This window comes from Struthio camelus, chromosome 1 (assembly GCF_040807025.1).
Source record: "Struthio camelus isolate bStrCam1 chromosome 1, bStrCam1.hap1, whole genome shotgun sequence".
In the NCBI taxonomy this organism is placed as follows: Eukaryota; Metazoa; Chordata; class Aves; order Struthioniformes; family Struthionidae; genus Struthio; species Struthio camelus.
In genome coordinates this window covers 73,364,170-73,379,509 of record NC_090942.1, presented here as the reverse complement: position 1 = coordinate 73,379,509, position 15,340 = coordinate 73,364,170, and the positions used below count along the sequence as shown (strand labels likewise).

The 15,340-nt window shown below is 38.1% G+C and overlaps 1 protein-coding gene across 20 annotated transcripts in view; it reads right to left on the bottom strand.

Annotated features, from left to right (window-relative positions):
* The window catches only part of PLEKHA5 (pleckstrin homology domain containing A5), a 173,144-nt gene that overhangs the window by 89,301 nt on the left and 68,503 nt on the right, over positions 1–15,340 (bottom strand). Inside the window, exon 1 of one of the 20 annotated variants that reach the window (XM_068948505.1) lies at positions 6,511–6,610. The exons of 18 other annotated variants lie outside the window; for them this stretch is intronic. Coding sequence is in view for 1 of the 2 variants with exons in the window: in XM_068948463.1 (XP_068804564.1) it covers positions 3,529–3,548 (20 nt within the window). In the remaining variant the exon portion in view is untranslated. Of the gene's footprint in view, positions 1–3,528; positions 3,610–6,510; positions 6,611–15,340 lie in introns of those variants that run through there. One more of the 20 variants, XM_068948463.1, reaches the window with a different exon arrangement.

Here is a 15,340-nt window from a genome sequence, read left to right as displayed (position 1 = left end):
AGCATCAAGAGATCATAAAACAATGACAACGTTAAAAACTGCAACTCCATAACCTAGATCTTCACTTGCAATTAGCTACTATTTATGAATATCAGCAATTCTTTTTCTATCCCATTTAAGTCTCACCTAGAGATCATTACACTAAACCATAAAGTAAGGGTCCTGAATCTCAAAGATGGAAGGTTGGGGCGGGGAAGGAGAATAGAGGATTTTTCATTCTGCTTGAAAAAAATGGCAGAGGAATGAGTCTGGCACGCGAAATCAAAACGCCACTTGAATAACTCTCCCACAGAGGATGAGAATTTAGAGCTACTGACTTTGGTTCGGAAGTTTCCAGATGCCCAGCGACTGCACCACGTGCTAGTGCTCAGTTTCCTGGGGCTCCCTGCTACCTAGGGCGAGGAGTCTGAAAGACTTCTGCTAACGCAGAGTCAGCACAAAGCCTGCCACTGTCCCCTGGCTCTGCAAGCACTTCCCCAGGAGGCCCTCAGGGCTGCAAGTGGCCCCCAGGCTACCACCTGAATAGCCCTGCTAGTGTTCCTTAATAAGGATGATGGGGAAAGAGGCAAAGGGAGACATTAAAAAAACATTTATTTCAGTGCTATGTATTGAAGTTCATTTTTAATTTCACCAGAAGTTTTGTTTTGGAAGTGAAGCACATAAAGGAGTATTTCATTTTTCTTGTTTTCAAACCTATGAGGAACTGAAAGAGCTGTGTGAGTATTTAAAAAAAAAAAAAGTATGATTTTGTTCTTAAGTTTCTGATAACAAAAACAGATCATGCTAGGCTCTAGGATGGCTATAAAACGTGTACAATATTAACACCTCAGAAATGAAAAGAATGAAAATTGACAAGGAAGGAATTTTTGTAAGAATATTCAAAATGGCTTTTTTATTCTACCCTAACTTGCATAATGCATTAATCTTTTGCACAAATAGCATCTTTGTTAGAACCAACAGCAACAACCCTATAATGCAATAGAGTTAAAAACCATACTCCCTAGACTGCCAGCAAACCTTCTACTAAAAATAGGAAAGATTAGCTGTGATCGTTGTGATAACTGTGAGGTAAAAACATATAAATTAAATAATTCAACCCACTTTACGCATTCTTAAGGAGCAGAAAACGTACAAGACAAAATGTCTTTTGGCAGATCAGTTTTAGAGCTAAAATTTATTTTCTCCTTTACATGGATACTTCTGCCCTGAAAGAGTGATTGATATTAGTACATTGCTATGTTACTTAATGATTTAACGTTCAGGCCAAAGTTAGTTCCCATGCTATATATTTTATACATATATAAAAAAATCCTATGTTTTTCAGAAAATAAAGGTTTTCAGTACTTAGCAAAAAAGAAAAAAAGTTCTAGAAGGTGAAGGTCTTCAGATAAATAACAAAACGTTAAGGCCAATCAATAAATTCATCAACTTCACCAAGACCAAGTCTGAACAAGTGGTAATGCTGACCATGAATGTTGGTCATACCTTTCTTCATTCATGGACAGGTAGAGAGTATTTTGTGGTAAAGAACCTGTTCAAAGCTCATTGCCTTAAACTATTTCACTGCTCAGGCCTTTCCCCTGAATATAAACATCAAATGATAGCTTTTAAAAATTTCTTGTAGTTCCCTAGCCTTTTATTCTTCCCATAATCAAATTTGTTTCCACAGTCAGATAAGAGAAAATACAGATCACATTGAATGTTCAGAGTTCTGCACATGCTTTAGTACTGGGCACCCAAGACACACAAACTGGAGATCCTATCATTTGGATAAAATAGCAGTTTCAACAACAGAAGAAATACATTTGCCTGGGGTGGGGGGGAAGAGGAGGATTGCTTCGACTGGCTCAATTAAAACACAAAGACAGAAGTGTCTTAAAAATCACTTGGCTAGGTAATGTGCACCTTTAAATATGTCAAAATATTCCTCGTTTAGCTTATCTTAGTGATCCACGCATGCCAGTCAAGACATACTTCTCAAGATTTATAAACATTTGCTGAAATACATACTGATCCTTTTTTTTTTCCCCAAAAAATAAAAAAAATCACTAATCCTGCAAAAGGATAGGAAAATTATGAGCAAGCCTGTTACTGCTATAGGTATGAAAAAGCAACTGGAAAATTCCAACCATCACCATACTAACTCAGTCTAATAAGAGAGTACGGCACTATTCAGTTAACTACAAAACCAGCAAGTTTCATGTTAACAATTATGTTAAAGAGCTATGTAATAAGTATGCTTAGATCTATGTTTAAGAAAGGTCTCTCTGTTTGTCTCTCTGTCTCGTCATTTAAGCAAGCTGCCCTAGCTGCATGTTTCCTTTTGGTAAAGAAGCAATATAATATTACCACACTACCATATCACAGAAATTGCCAGTTGATGCATTAGTGGAATTATCCTGCACGCCAGCTTCTGAAAGCTAACACACTACATCTGCCTAGTTATCTAAAGCTTTGATTCAAACCATCTAAATTTCAATCTGGAACTGATTTCCTGACGGAAACCAGTACCTAACTTTCACTAAGACAAGTATCATTACTGCCCAGAATCTCCAAACAGCTGAGTAAGATGTCTTTAGGTCTATTCATCCATCAGGACATGCCATCCTTGAAAAGAAAAAACAGAACAAAAAGCAACACAGTGAAACCCTAGACTTTCACCACAAAATACTTTTGTGAAGAGAGCTGCGCTATAATTTTCTAGCTATAAAATGGAAGATTATGAGTAGTAAAATAAAAAAACTCCTCTTTCAAAATTGGGATCTGCCAAGATTTCTGAATGTAGTAATACTGCAGAACTTTTATAATTAACTAAGTGCTAGGAGAGAAAAGACACGTAAACCTCTATTTCTAGAAAAAACAGTTACCATGAGGTAGAAATTGAAGTGTACTACAGTTTTTAAAACTTAACTGACAAATGGATAAAAGTTTAACTAAGTAATTTTTATTCTGATAGGTTTTGTGGCTCAATGTATGACATTTACATAGAAACACACATACATCTTGGCAGATTCTACTTACATAAACTCACTGGAAATGCATCTGTTTTTCCATTTGGTTCCTCCCTACACTCGCACGTAACTCCCAAAATAACATTTGTAAAATGGTCAATTATTAAAATTGCCTTAAAAGTTATGTTAACATAAGTTAACTTACAACTTTTTTGAGAGTACATCCATTCAGTGCCGCATGCTAGTTAAAAAAACTCAAATTCCTGTTACATTCAATGTCTTAAACACGTACTCTTGTAGACTAGCATGTCTGAATAAAAATCTTGGAAGTTATACACAGTTACTGAAAGTAATAAATCAGTAAACATTTAACATCTACCTAAAATTATTTTCCATTTAAAATCTTAATTATGTTTTTTTTTTTTTTTTTTTAAGTGTTCTATGATACTTCACCTACATTATGAATTACTGAATGCTGGATAAAAAAAAAAAAAAAGTGTTTTTCCAAAGAGAGAAGAGGATCTTTATGCTTAAAGAAAGCAGTTAAAACGTATGCCAAAGAATAAGAATTACTCACCAGTTTCCAGGGAAATTCATTCTGTACCAAAAGCTTGACACACAAACAACAACAAAACCACGCCAAGATGTGAGGTAAACCCCTTTTTTTCTTTGAAGCTGCTCCCCAATGACTGCACAACCCTGACCCGGAGAAAAAGTAATGTAGCTGTCAGGATTCCCAGCCTCGGGAGAAAGCTGATCCTGGAGTGATGTCACATACTTCTGAAATGTCACTGCAGCTCCAAACTACCGACTCCATTCTACCAATAAAATCATTATTTCCAAACTTTGGAAAACGAAACATATTCAACAACAGCATTAAAGTTCAACAGGAGCCAAGATTTTTAACAGCATGTCATGGGTTAGATTAAACATGAGAGTCAGGAAAAATGAAAAAAACACAGATGCTGGCTATGCTGTCTGAATATATTCTTCCAATTTACCTTCAACATGCAAAAAGTTATTTGTTGCACATGCATCCATAAAACAGAGGGATGACACTTCCTGGGATGGGCAGGAAGAGGAAAGACTAGTACTGAACAACACGGCACTGGACGTCACTCTTTAGGACAGAAAGCCAGATGAAGAAGAGAGTACTTGAAGGCAGACACCAAGGGACAGAGCTGGCGAAAGAATTCGGGCTTATCCACCTTCAAATTTCTCAGCTCCACTTGGTGGCCCTGAGCACAGCCACCTTTCTCACTCTTGGCCTCCTTCTGCCCCAGCATCTGCCTCTCCATCCTTTGTCTTACCCTGCATGCAGAAGGCCTTGCCCTGGCCTCTTGGATGCACTTGGGAGCACCAGGAGGTCCATTCTAAGAAACTCAGAAAAGACTCGTCTCTGCCGTTGGGAAGTAAAAGGCTAGGAAATCAGATGAAAGTCAGGAGAAAATAGTCTTTGCATGCTAAGGTCAGGTACTTTGATACCAGAATGGATGCATCCAAACTACTAATGTAGTATGTGAAGCTATATGCACTGTGAAGAACACCACAGAAAGAAGAACGATCAGAACAGAGATACTGAAGGAAATGTCTATACAGAAGAAAAGTATGGAGTAACAGTCTACTTTAAAGGTATAAAAAGGAGCTGAACAGCATGAATAAACTGTGTGCTGAGAAAAAGAGAGCCAGAGAGAGAGCCAGAGAGAGAGCCAGAGAGAGAGCCAGAGAGAGAGCCAGAGAGAGAGCCAGAGAGAGAGCCAGAGAGAGAGCCAGAGAGAGAGCCAGAGAGAGAGCCAGAGAGAGAGCCAGAGAGAGAGCCAGAGAGAGAGCCAGAGAGAGAGCCAGAGAGAGAGCCAGAGAGAGAGCCAGAGAGAGAGCCAGAGAGAGAGCCAGAGAGAGAGCCAGAGAGAGAGCCAGAGAGAGAGCCAGAGAGAGAGCCAGAGAGAGAGCCAGAGAGAGAGCGCCAGTTACAGGAACAGCTAGCGTCTAATACAAATCCCCAAAGTTAGACTTGGAGACAGAATCTTTTGTATAAAAATGATGAAGTATCAAAGATCGTCTTCCTGAATAATTTTAAATTAATACCGCACATTTTTAAGACAGCCCACAGATATTAAGCAGTCCTGAACTAACATTATGCTAATTTAAATGTCATTAGTAAGCAACAGGGGCAATAGCTGGGAAATACTGCCTTCAGTCAACTGACTGAAAAGCAGGCAAGCCCCTTAGTACAGACCAAGTCTGAAATTCTTGAAAGTAGTAAAATTATCTGAGAATCATAAAGAGAAGAATCAAGGGAGAGGTTCCAAATTAAACAAGATAATTAATAACTTTTTTAAAATGATGTAACAAGAATAAGAAGAGAAATTCTAAGGAAAGAAAAAGAACTGACCAGAAACAGAGTAGTAGACTTTCAAAGTAAAAAAGTAGCAACTGGAATTAAGCACTGAAGAAGACTCTTCAGACAAAAGAATAAGGAAAGAAAAAGCTGAATTGTTACGCAGTGAGAAATGAGAGCTAGCCAAAATGGGATCCAAAAACTGAGTAATATTCTATCTCAGTTTTCAGCATGAACAGTATCAGTCATGGGAGCTGAGAAGCAAAATGAGCTAATGGAAATAAAATGCATGGAAACAGGCTACCATTGAGATAGTGAGGAAAATGGTTAAAGAGAAGCCAAATGCAGAAACAGAACTAACTGACATAAAGAAGACTACTGCCAGAATTCATTTCTGAACAACAGAAAAGGGCGGACTTAAAATTAGTCTTTTCATCAGTAACTTAAAAAAAGTAATGAAGCCTGCTGGTGACACAAAGTCAAGGGACAGCAAATATATGAATTACATTTGATAAAGCATGAGAAGCAGATGACTTCCATACAGAAAGGAATGGATAACCAAGAAGGTGGTGCAATAAAACTGGAACAAAATTCAAGAGTACAAATGTAAGGTCATACTCTTAACTAGCAAAAGTATCAGTTACAAGACAGACAAGCATCCCATATGTATCTAGCTGTTTCTAATCCAAGATCTCTATATCCTGACTACTTGTACGGTAGAACAAGCAGAAGTTTGCACTTCCCAGTGAAAATTTTTTGCCACTTGCTCCCTCCTCTAACCTGAGAAAGGCTGAATGACAGTGCAATCAGAATATGATTACGAATTAAGTCGTGTGCCTATTCTAATTAGTTAGTTACATCTATTACTTTAAACTAGACCAAAAATAAAAGTTTACCAGCATGACTGCCCATTCTGTGCGAGAAGACTATGGGAATATGCCTTATTTGGCCCAATAGCATGAAGTGCTACAAGACTAGACTATACAAAGATGATTGAAAACTGTATAGATATATACCAGGAAAGGTAAACAACATTTAAAGCTAGAACAAATAGGTACAAGTTGTTTAAGAAACGCAAGCTGGAAATAAAAGAATTTTAAAACAATGCTGATCTTAATGGGTGAGATTATATAATTGTTTTTGTGACAGAGAGGGTAGCTTCAAAATCCACAAATGCTCACCTTTTAGTTAAGTCATCTATTTTAAAACAATTTCACCCACCTGTCACACTTAGAACGGCAAAAGTCAGTGGTTCAAAAACTGAACAGAAGTGTTTTCAGAGTTCTGGAGAGAGGTCTGGAACAAGCGATTTGAAGTCAAAAAGCATTCCAGAAACCAGCTGGAAAATTAAAGAGTTTTTACCATCAGTCACATCGTAACTGGCCAATACTACAAGGACTATACAATATGCAAGTGAGAGAGTGAAGTATGTTAAAAATTGATCTTCTGGTTGAAATTAAGTTGGCCTTTTTTTTTTTTTAAACCCTTTTCTGTTAGATGATAAGCTTTATAGAAGTAATTAATCCCCTGTCAGCAGTAAGGCAGTAATGCCTCTCTTTGCAATGCCTCTCTTGCTCTCTTTATGCAATTTCCAGTAGAATCTAAGTTTCATTAACAGCCTCCAGGCCTGATTTCAGGGTAAGATTGAAAAGTAATAGCACATGGTGCTTGAAGACAAACAGGACCAAGGAAGTTGAAAGAGAGTTTCTGCCCAGAAATGGTAGATTACCATCATGGAAGGGCTACATTTTGAATGAGGGAAAAACTTAATATTAATATTTTAATTAAACCTGCTTGCTGCTATTTTCCAGTTTTCTGCTTCAGTAGAAAATAAAAGAATCACTACTTCACAGAAAAAAAACCAAAATCCACTGCTGAAGAGCCTGTGAACTGAGATAGCATACAGCGCAGAAGCATTTTATTCGTAAACAAAGAGTTCAGTATCATAAAAATGTAAGACAGCTAAGATTAATCCTAACAGTCTAAATCAGAGTAGAGCAACTGATCACAATCTGTGACTGTTGAAACAGACTACCCTAGAGAGTTAGGGAGTGCTCCAGTAAACCTTATCTGAAAGGGAATTTTCAAGTAAGGAAAAAAAAAGACTTTTTTCTTCACTCAAGCAGATATAAAGTCATAACAACAGAAATGCATCAAAGGAGCAGGAGGAAAGTAAAATTGCTCTGGATACATATGTATAGATGACCATACGCAAGCCTTGCCTATTTTTCCCTCAGATTTAGGATTTTACACTCATACTAAGGTCTTTAAACATCTATCCGCTTTAGGGAAAGTACATCTGATAAACATAATGGCTATCTTCAAATAGCCCACAAGACAAGTACTATGCTATTTAAAAATCTTAGGTCAAAAAAGGTTTTCCACAGAAATCAGACTGATACAAAAATGTAGATCGGGCAAGACCTATAGAGGTCATTAATCCAGTCTCATGTTCAAAGCCGAGCTACATTCAAAAATCAGGTGAGATTGCATAGGGCCTTTTCCACCCGAATTTTGAAAATCCTCAAGGATGAAGATACCACAGCCTCTCTGAGCTTGCCCACTTTGTCAATTTTTTTATTTTATCCAGTCAGAATGTACTTTACTGCAATTTATGACCGCTGCCTCTTGCCATTTCTTTGTGCACTTCTCAAAAGAATCTCCTTCTGTCTTCTCTATACACTCCTTTTAGGCTGTGGAAGACTGCAACTATGTTCTTGCTTCAGCCAACAAATCAAGCACCTTCAGCTTCTTCTACGTCACCTGTCCTGCCCCCGTAACCATGTTAGTGCCCTTATGCTGGTCGCACTCACGTTTGTATCTCTGTCTTTCATACTGATGGGACCAGAACTGGAAACGGTATTCCAGACAGCCTCAGAAGGGATAAGTGGAGGGAAATGATTATTTCCCTGGACCTACTGGTTACACTACAGCTAATGCAGCCAATACATGGTCAGCTTGCACCACTGCAGCAACAGCATAATTGTGATTTACGTTGAAATCTGCTGTCCGCCTGGATCCCCAGGCCATTTTCTGAGATGCTGCTCCCTAGCCGGTCAGTCCTCTCCCTGCATGTTTGTCTTGCTGTACCTTCAGCCTCTTCCTGAGGGCTCATTTCTCTCCCTTGTTGAGGCCTCTCTGAATAGCAGCCCTGTCCTCCAGCACACCGATCTCCCTCGAGTTCAGTGTTATCCCAGACGTTGCTAGGGTGCATTCTGTCCCACTGTCCAAGTTAAATTAAAGTAATTAAAGCAACTGCTGATCAAGTTAAACACTGTCAATCTCCATATCAATGCTAAGGAACACTTTTTGTAACCAGTCACCAGTTTAAGATTTCAAACTATTGATCAACAGTGGCTAACAGTGCAATCAGGTTTTTCACCCACCTTGTGGTCCATCCATTCAATCCACATCCTCTCAATCTGGCTACAAGTATATCATATGAGAATATATCAAAAGCCTTGCTAAAGGTAAATGACATGTACTGCTTTCCCCCTCACCTGAACAGCTGTTCATCATTGACAGCAGTCGGGTTGGTCAAGCATTGATAAATCTGTGCTGGCTGTTTGCAGCCTTCACAGATCTGGTAACAGTTTTCATGAGAATTTGCTCCATAATGTTCCCAGGAACTGAGCTAAAGCTGACCAGACCTGTAGTTCCTTGGATTATCTTTCTTCTTTTTCTTTTGAAGATGGCTGTAATGTCTGCCTTTTTGCAGACAACCTCCCTCAAACACCAGGCCTTTCAAAGATGATAAAAAGCAGTCTGGTAGTGACATCGGCCAGCTTGCTCAGCATCATCACATGCATACTGTCTGCTTCAATGGACTTACACATGTCTGGCTGGCTTACATAGCAACAAGGTATCTATTTTCTTGCATAGAAAAATATTTTCTTGCATAGAAAAAAGTGAAAAGCAAGCTGCTCATCTGCACTAGACCAAGAAACTCTCTTTCAAAAAAGAAGGAACTACAATTATGCCCACTTAACATAGAACAGCAGAAGCCTCTCAGCAAGGCTGAAGGAATACTTGAAGAAGTAGAATATTACAGTTGAATAACAGATAAAATCCTATGGACTGCACTGTGTGGACATTAACCAAGCGTAGATAGATGAATGAGTGATGCTCATTATTTTTAAATGACAGTTAAGCTCAACTGAATGACAGTCCCCAAATGCCTGGCTGTTCACAGCAACATGGACGAGCTCTATTTAAACTTTGGGCTTTCATGAAGTGCAAAGCTTGTTTTATCATTACATGTATAGTGTCTAAAATAATAAGGAGAAAAATAGTCTAGATTACAGGATTTTTGGAATAAAAAGGTGCTGAACTGTTTCTTTCTAAAGTGTTTATGTTCTTACAAGGAAAAAAAAAAGCCTTGAGCCAGCTCATGTCTGTCAAAATAAGAAAGAAGAGGTGGAACAACAAATGACACTCTGGCCTCACAGAGAAGATATCAGTGGATCTGGCTGCAACCAAATTCCTTGTATGTCCCAGGACCTACCGGCTGGCTAGTGGATAGAGCAGAAATAGCAATAAATTTCCGTAAATCCATGACTGAAAGCAGTGATGCATTACTCTAACATTCGGCTTGTTCTACTTAGTTTACGCTTTAGGTACCATGAACAAAAACAGTAATGAATTCTGAAGTAGGAATATTGACTGTTTGCTGTTGGCAGATTAGAAGGAACAAGTTTTTCCAAAGGAAAAGCCCGATCTTGGCTTACAACTGGCATGCCTTGTTCTGGCCCAAGTATCAAACAGGTTAAAGATGCACAGTAGAACCTGCCAGCAGCAGGAACATTACTAGTTCAGCAATCTCAGCAGGGATGGCAAAGCCTGTAGGACGCTTTTCCTCAATAAAACTAGCAAATAAATGCTGACAGAGAACCTTAAAAAAATTCAATGTATTCAGTGTGATTTGTCTGTGAATAAACAGAGTCAACCTCTACAGTTGCTAGCCTTTCTAGAATAACATGTTTATAGTACCCTACTGTATACAGCCTTTGATTTTAAGCTATGTAATTAAAACAAAAATAAACAACAAAAATTAAATAATCTCTTCCTTCCAATGCTCTTAGAGGAAGGAAGCAACATTTTAACTTCTGGAGGACCAGAAGGATCTGTCAAACCTCTGTTACAGCAACAGCCATTTGTATATTATTTATTTGTTTAAAAGTGCCTTCTGCTCAGCTACAGCACTTTCTATTAAATAAAGCAAACTGTATGTCAATCCAAGCAATGCAGTATTTGTGTATCTCTCTCATACCAAAGAGTGCTTGCTATTAAGTGTGGCTGTAGCACAATTTCAGAGAAGAATTTTAGGACCCTCCTTAAGGCTACATCAGCCACAACCTACTCTTCATACTAAAGAGGCTATTTTCTACAGGCTATTTTCCTCCCTGCCCTTCCTTTTCTAAAGCATACTTCACGATGTTTAATCCAGCATAGTAATATGAAATATGTCTATTTCAAAAAATAAAAAGAAAAGAGAGAAAGAGAGAAATTTAAATTAAGACTTGTATTCACTATAAACATAAGCCAGCAGTGAAGACTCCAGTCTCGCACAGCTCAGTACTAGAAGCTGAATCTTCTAATGCACAAGACAAATGTTCTTAGTCCATCCCCTAAAGTCTGTTTTAGTCTTCTGCTCCCCCTAGCGGCAAAAAAAAAAAAAATTAGTCCAGAAAGAAACCACTCTATGAGCACCATTTCCTCTTATAATACAGTTCTTGTAGGTTCTTTAAAACTAGAACAAGCAAAAAGATTTTGATCTACAAAAAAATAAACAGAAGTCTAAATCAACATTCATCTTGAATCCATTTTTATGTAAAAAAGTTATAAGAATAGATAAATACAAAAGTATCTGATAAGGAAATCAGATTTTAAATTGATCTATGATCCTAAAGTTCATAGGCATTTTCTCAGGTAATGATAAAGAAAAAAAGGCCATCTTTAAAATGACAAATACTTTCAAAAAAAGTATCAGCAGCAATCTTCTGTTTTAAAATTTAGGAAGAGACTAGACACAGAAAGCTGCTAGCAAAGAGATACCAAGGGTAGATAAGTATCTATACTTATTAGCATTCTTTCTAATGGGAATACCTGAGGGATACTTCACCGTAAGCTTCAAAAATTTTTTTTAAAGTGAGCATATTAAAAATAGTATTTTCTGAAAGTCAAACCAAATGAATATTTTTAAAAACAATCCTGATATTTAGTCCCACTTTGAGAAAACATCATAGATATAGTAAAATTATTATTTATGCAAGTAGTAGGTTACTATGTTCAAAGTTTAACTGCAAAATTATATTATTTCAAATATTTTTGGCTTACATTTGTGGCATCTGATACGCCACTTAGCCTCATCTAATAACTGCCTCTATTATAAAATTTTATAATACACAAAAATAGTGACTAATACCCTTAGAAATCTGAATTCAGTGTGACCAAACTGTCATCTAAAAGCATGATTGCTGCTAAGCCTACAGTCTATTAAATGTTTAATATTGCCACAATGTAACAGAGGAAAGCAACAGGCAAATCCAGTAACATTACCATTATAACATTTCAAAGTTTCTGGCTGGCATAGTGAAGTACTAAAAAAGCTGAAAAGCGTGGTGGTTGTATTTTCTAAGAAAATGCTCGCGTATTGCAAGATGATAATACGCAACTCTATGAATATAATTTGCTTTGGCAACCCTTCGGCAATAACTGGCACACAGTTTTCCACTTAGTAACAAAAGATACAGTACTGTTCAAAGCCTATACTCCAAAGAAAATCCTGCAGCAAACAAGATGTCATGAACACAAATAAATCACAGGAAAATAGGGAATGATATAGCTCTAGAAGCCAACGTCCAATGAAGTGACTAAAGATTTCACTGAAGCCTACAGTCTGGCTAGACTAGCATTAAGAGATGACCATGTATTCTAGATGGGTATAAACATGGGATAAGCAGCAGCTGAAGTTCAAACAGAGAGAGAAGAGAAAGGGTCAACAGGACCTCAGGGACATTCAGCAGGTGCAAAGGCAGAGTCCTGCCCCCGGCAAGGAAGAGCCCCTACAATGACACAGGCTGGGGCCTGACTGCTCGGGGAGCAGCTCTGTGGAAAAAGCCCTGGGGGCCATGGTGGGCAGCGAGCTGAGCACCAGCCAGCAGCGGCCCTGGCAGCAGAGGTGGTCAACAGCCTCCTCGGCTGTGTGAACAGGGGCACAGGAGTAGGTCGCGAGAAGGGATCATCCCCCTCTACTCAGCACCCATTAGAGCACCTCTGTAATACCATGTCTGGTTTTGTCATCACCCCAATACAAGAAAGTCCTTAAACTGGTACAAGTCCAACAGAGGGCCACCAGGATGGTTGGGGGCTGGAGCACCCACCCTGCGAGGAGGCTGCAGAGCTGGGCTGGCTCAGCCTGGAAGAGACACGGCTCCAGGGGACCTAACAGGAGCTTACCTGTCCCTATGGGGAGATTATCGAGAAGATGGAGCCAGATCATTTCCTAAAGGGGAAGGTACCAAAACTGTGAGATTAGCTGAAGTGGACAGGAAACCACTGAGTTCATTATTTTTAAGACCTAATAGACCTAATTTAATTCCCATGCTCATCTTTCCAAAGCATTTGGTAGACTTCCCTTAATCCTTGAGGATTAAGACCAAGACGTGGCAAAAAGCTTTGTAAGAATGTGACTCCCATTCTTTTTTAATGAGTTTGAAAGAGTTCATACTGGTGCACAGTAGTTGTTTATCTTTGCTGGTATGTTTTCCATGAGAGAATTTAGTATACCACATAAAATACTGCTGAAGTAATCATCTTGGTATCTCAAAAACCAGGGTATCAAGTATTCACCATCTCTGACTGGTAAAACACATACCATCATTTTTTCCAGCGATTCCATGAAAATACACGTTCAGAACATTTCAGCTCTTTGTAGAATAAATCTTAATGATCCACACCTAATGGCTACACAGGCGAATACTGACTATCAGAAAACCTGAGCTTAATATTTTGACAGAAAGAACTAGTGGTAATCAGCTGCATAGTTACAAGTAATTTGGCACACTCTGAAACACCATGTAGTTAGAAGTTATAAACTTCCTCATTCTATGTATTTGGGTTCTGCTTCTAACACGGATCACATGCTAGACTTGCTTGTCAGTAACTTTAAACCATAAAAATGTGTAATTTATAATTCCTGCCTCCAGAGCAGGGACTGTGATATAAACAGAATCAGTAAAAGTCAGCAGAAGAATTTACTGCTGTCTAAGCCTTCTAGTCTTTCTTGGTCAGAAGGTGCAAGGTCTTACTGATTATTACTTAATATTATAATTCTTCAATTAAATTTCTGTGTTTGTTCCATAAAAGAAACCTACAGAAAGCTGGACGTATATTCACCAATCACAATACCTAGATCTTTAGAAATAAGTATGTAAAAATGTTACTAGTGCTTGCAAGAGGCACTGCACAAAAAACAAAAACCTCACGCTATTAGTGGATAGAACAAACTGCTTTTCACTCAAATAGGGCCTGATCTTCTAAATTTCAAGCTCTTCCTCCATACCGCAGAGGTATCCGAGCTTTGCTGAAAACCAGCTGGAAACATTTTAAAATCATTAACACAGCCATTTTTCTCCTAATGTCTTCAGGAGAATAATTAACATTTTCACTCATCCTTTTAGCTATCAAGAAAAAAAAAAAAGAGTCTAAAAAGTTGAAGTGCTTTCTAGACCAGAAAGTCTAGAGGTTAAATGCTACATAAACCACAGCACAGCAGTGGACAATCTAATGTACTGACTAGCCTTTACATATATATACACACACACACGTACATTTACACACACACACACACTCCAATATCAGCATTGACTCCTTCATTTCTTACTTTTAATCCTCCATTTCTGTGTTGCTATTCTTTCATCTAGCTTTTAAATTGTTTTCTGCTCTATGTAGGTCCAGTAGAAGTTTTCAGAAACTTACATATGAAACCGAGAAAAGTCAGTATCTCAATATCACTTCAACTTAGTTGTCAGAAGATAACATATTGCTTCTCCAATAACTGTGTTACTATAGCAGAAAAGTGAAGAAATGAAATAACTTATCTGACTGAAGTCTCACATTGATTAATACATTTAAGAGCTCTAGTTAAATCAAATCTAAGGTGTTTTTACTTGACTTCAACACTGAGACATTTTAATGAAATTAACAATATCCAATGGATCAAAACATCAATTTTATTATGTTTCCAATAAGAAGCACTACAGAATAAGACACGCAGTGATCCCAAGATGATAAAGTAAGGATCTTGAATGTATCATCATGGTACACAGTGCAGTGCCATGCTAAGATACCAGAACTAACTGCAAGTGACCCAGAGTATCTAGATGGTATAACGCAAAGGTAGAAGCTGAAGTCTCAGACGCAGTACAGCCCTGTGAGCACAGAGTTCCTCTGGGGCTATTTGGCTTTTCCTCCTATTGGGCCAGGTGGAGCTTTGCACTCACATGGCCATAAGGCTACATTTCAATATCCAAGATATTTTATCGACAGTCACTCGGGTCACAAAACTAAGCTAATTACATTTGGACTATACCCTTCGGCTTTACTTTCTTCTTCATTAGACTTTCTGTGTGACCTTGGTTAAGCAAACTTCTGTTTCCATTTCCAGTTTGTAATACCATGATATAAAATACATCCTATAATTGAAGTAACTAAATGCAATAGAAACTTTAAGCTACTAATGCTGCAACAGAAGTAATATCAACTTATTCTGATCATTTAAGCAGCTGGAAACGAAGGTCAGCCTAAATCCATCAGTAACATTTTCCAAAATCAAACTAGGTATAAAAAAATATAGTCAAGAAAGGTCTCAACAGGGAGTCCTCCAAAGGGCACAAAGCAGCTGGTTTTCCTATTCCTATTGACCAATGCTCATGTTACAGGTGTTTCAGCAAGATGCATTCTAGGATATAATTTTAGCACCTGGCTAAATTCCATCACTCTTATTATTATTTTCTTTGAGTCATGCCTCCTCCTTTTTCCCCCCAACCCC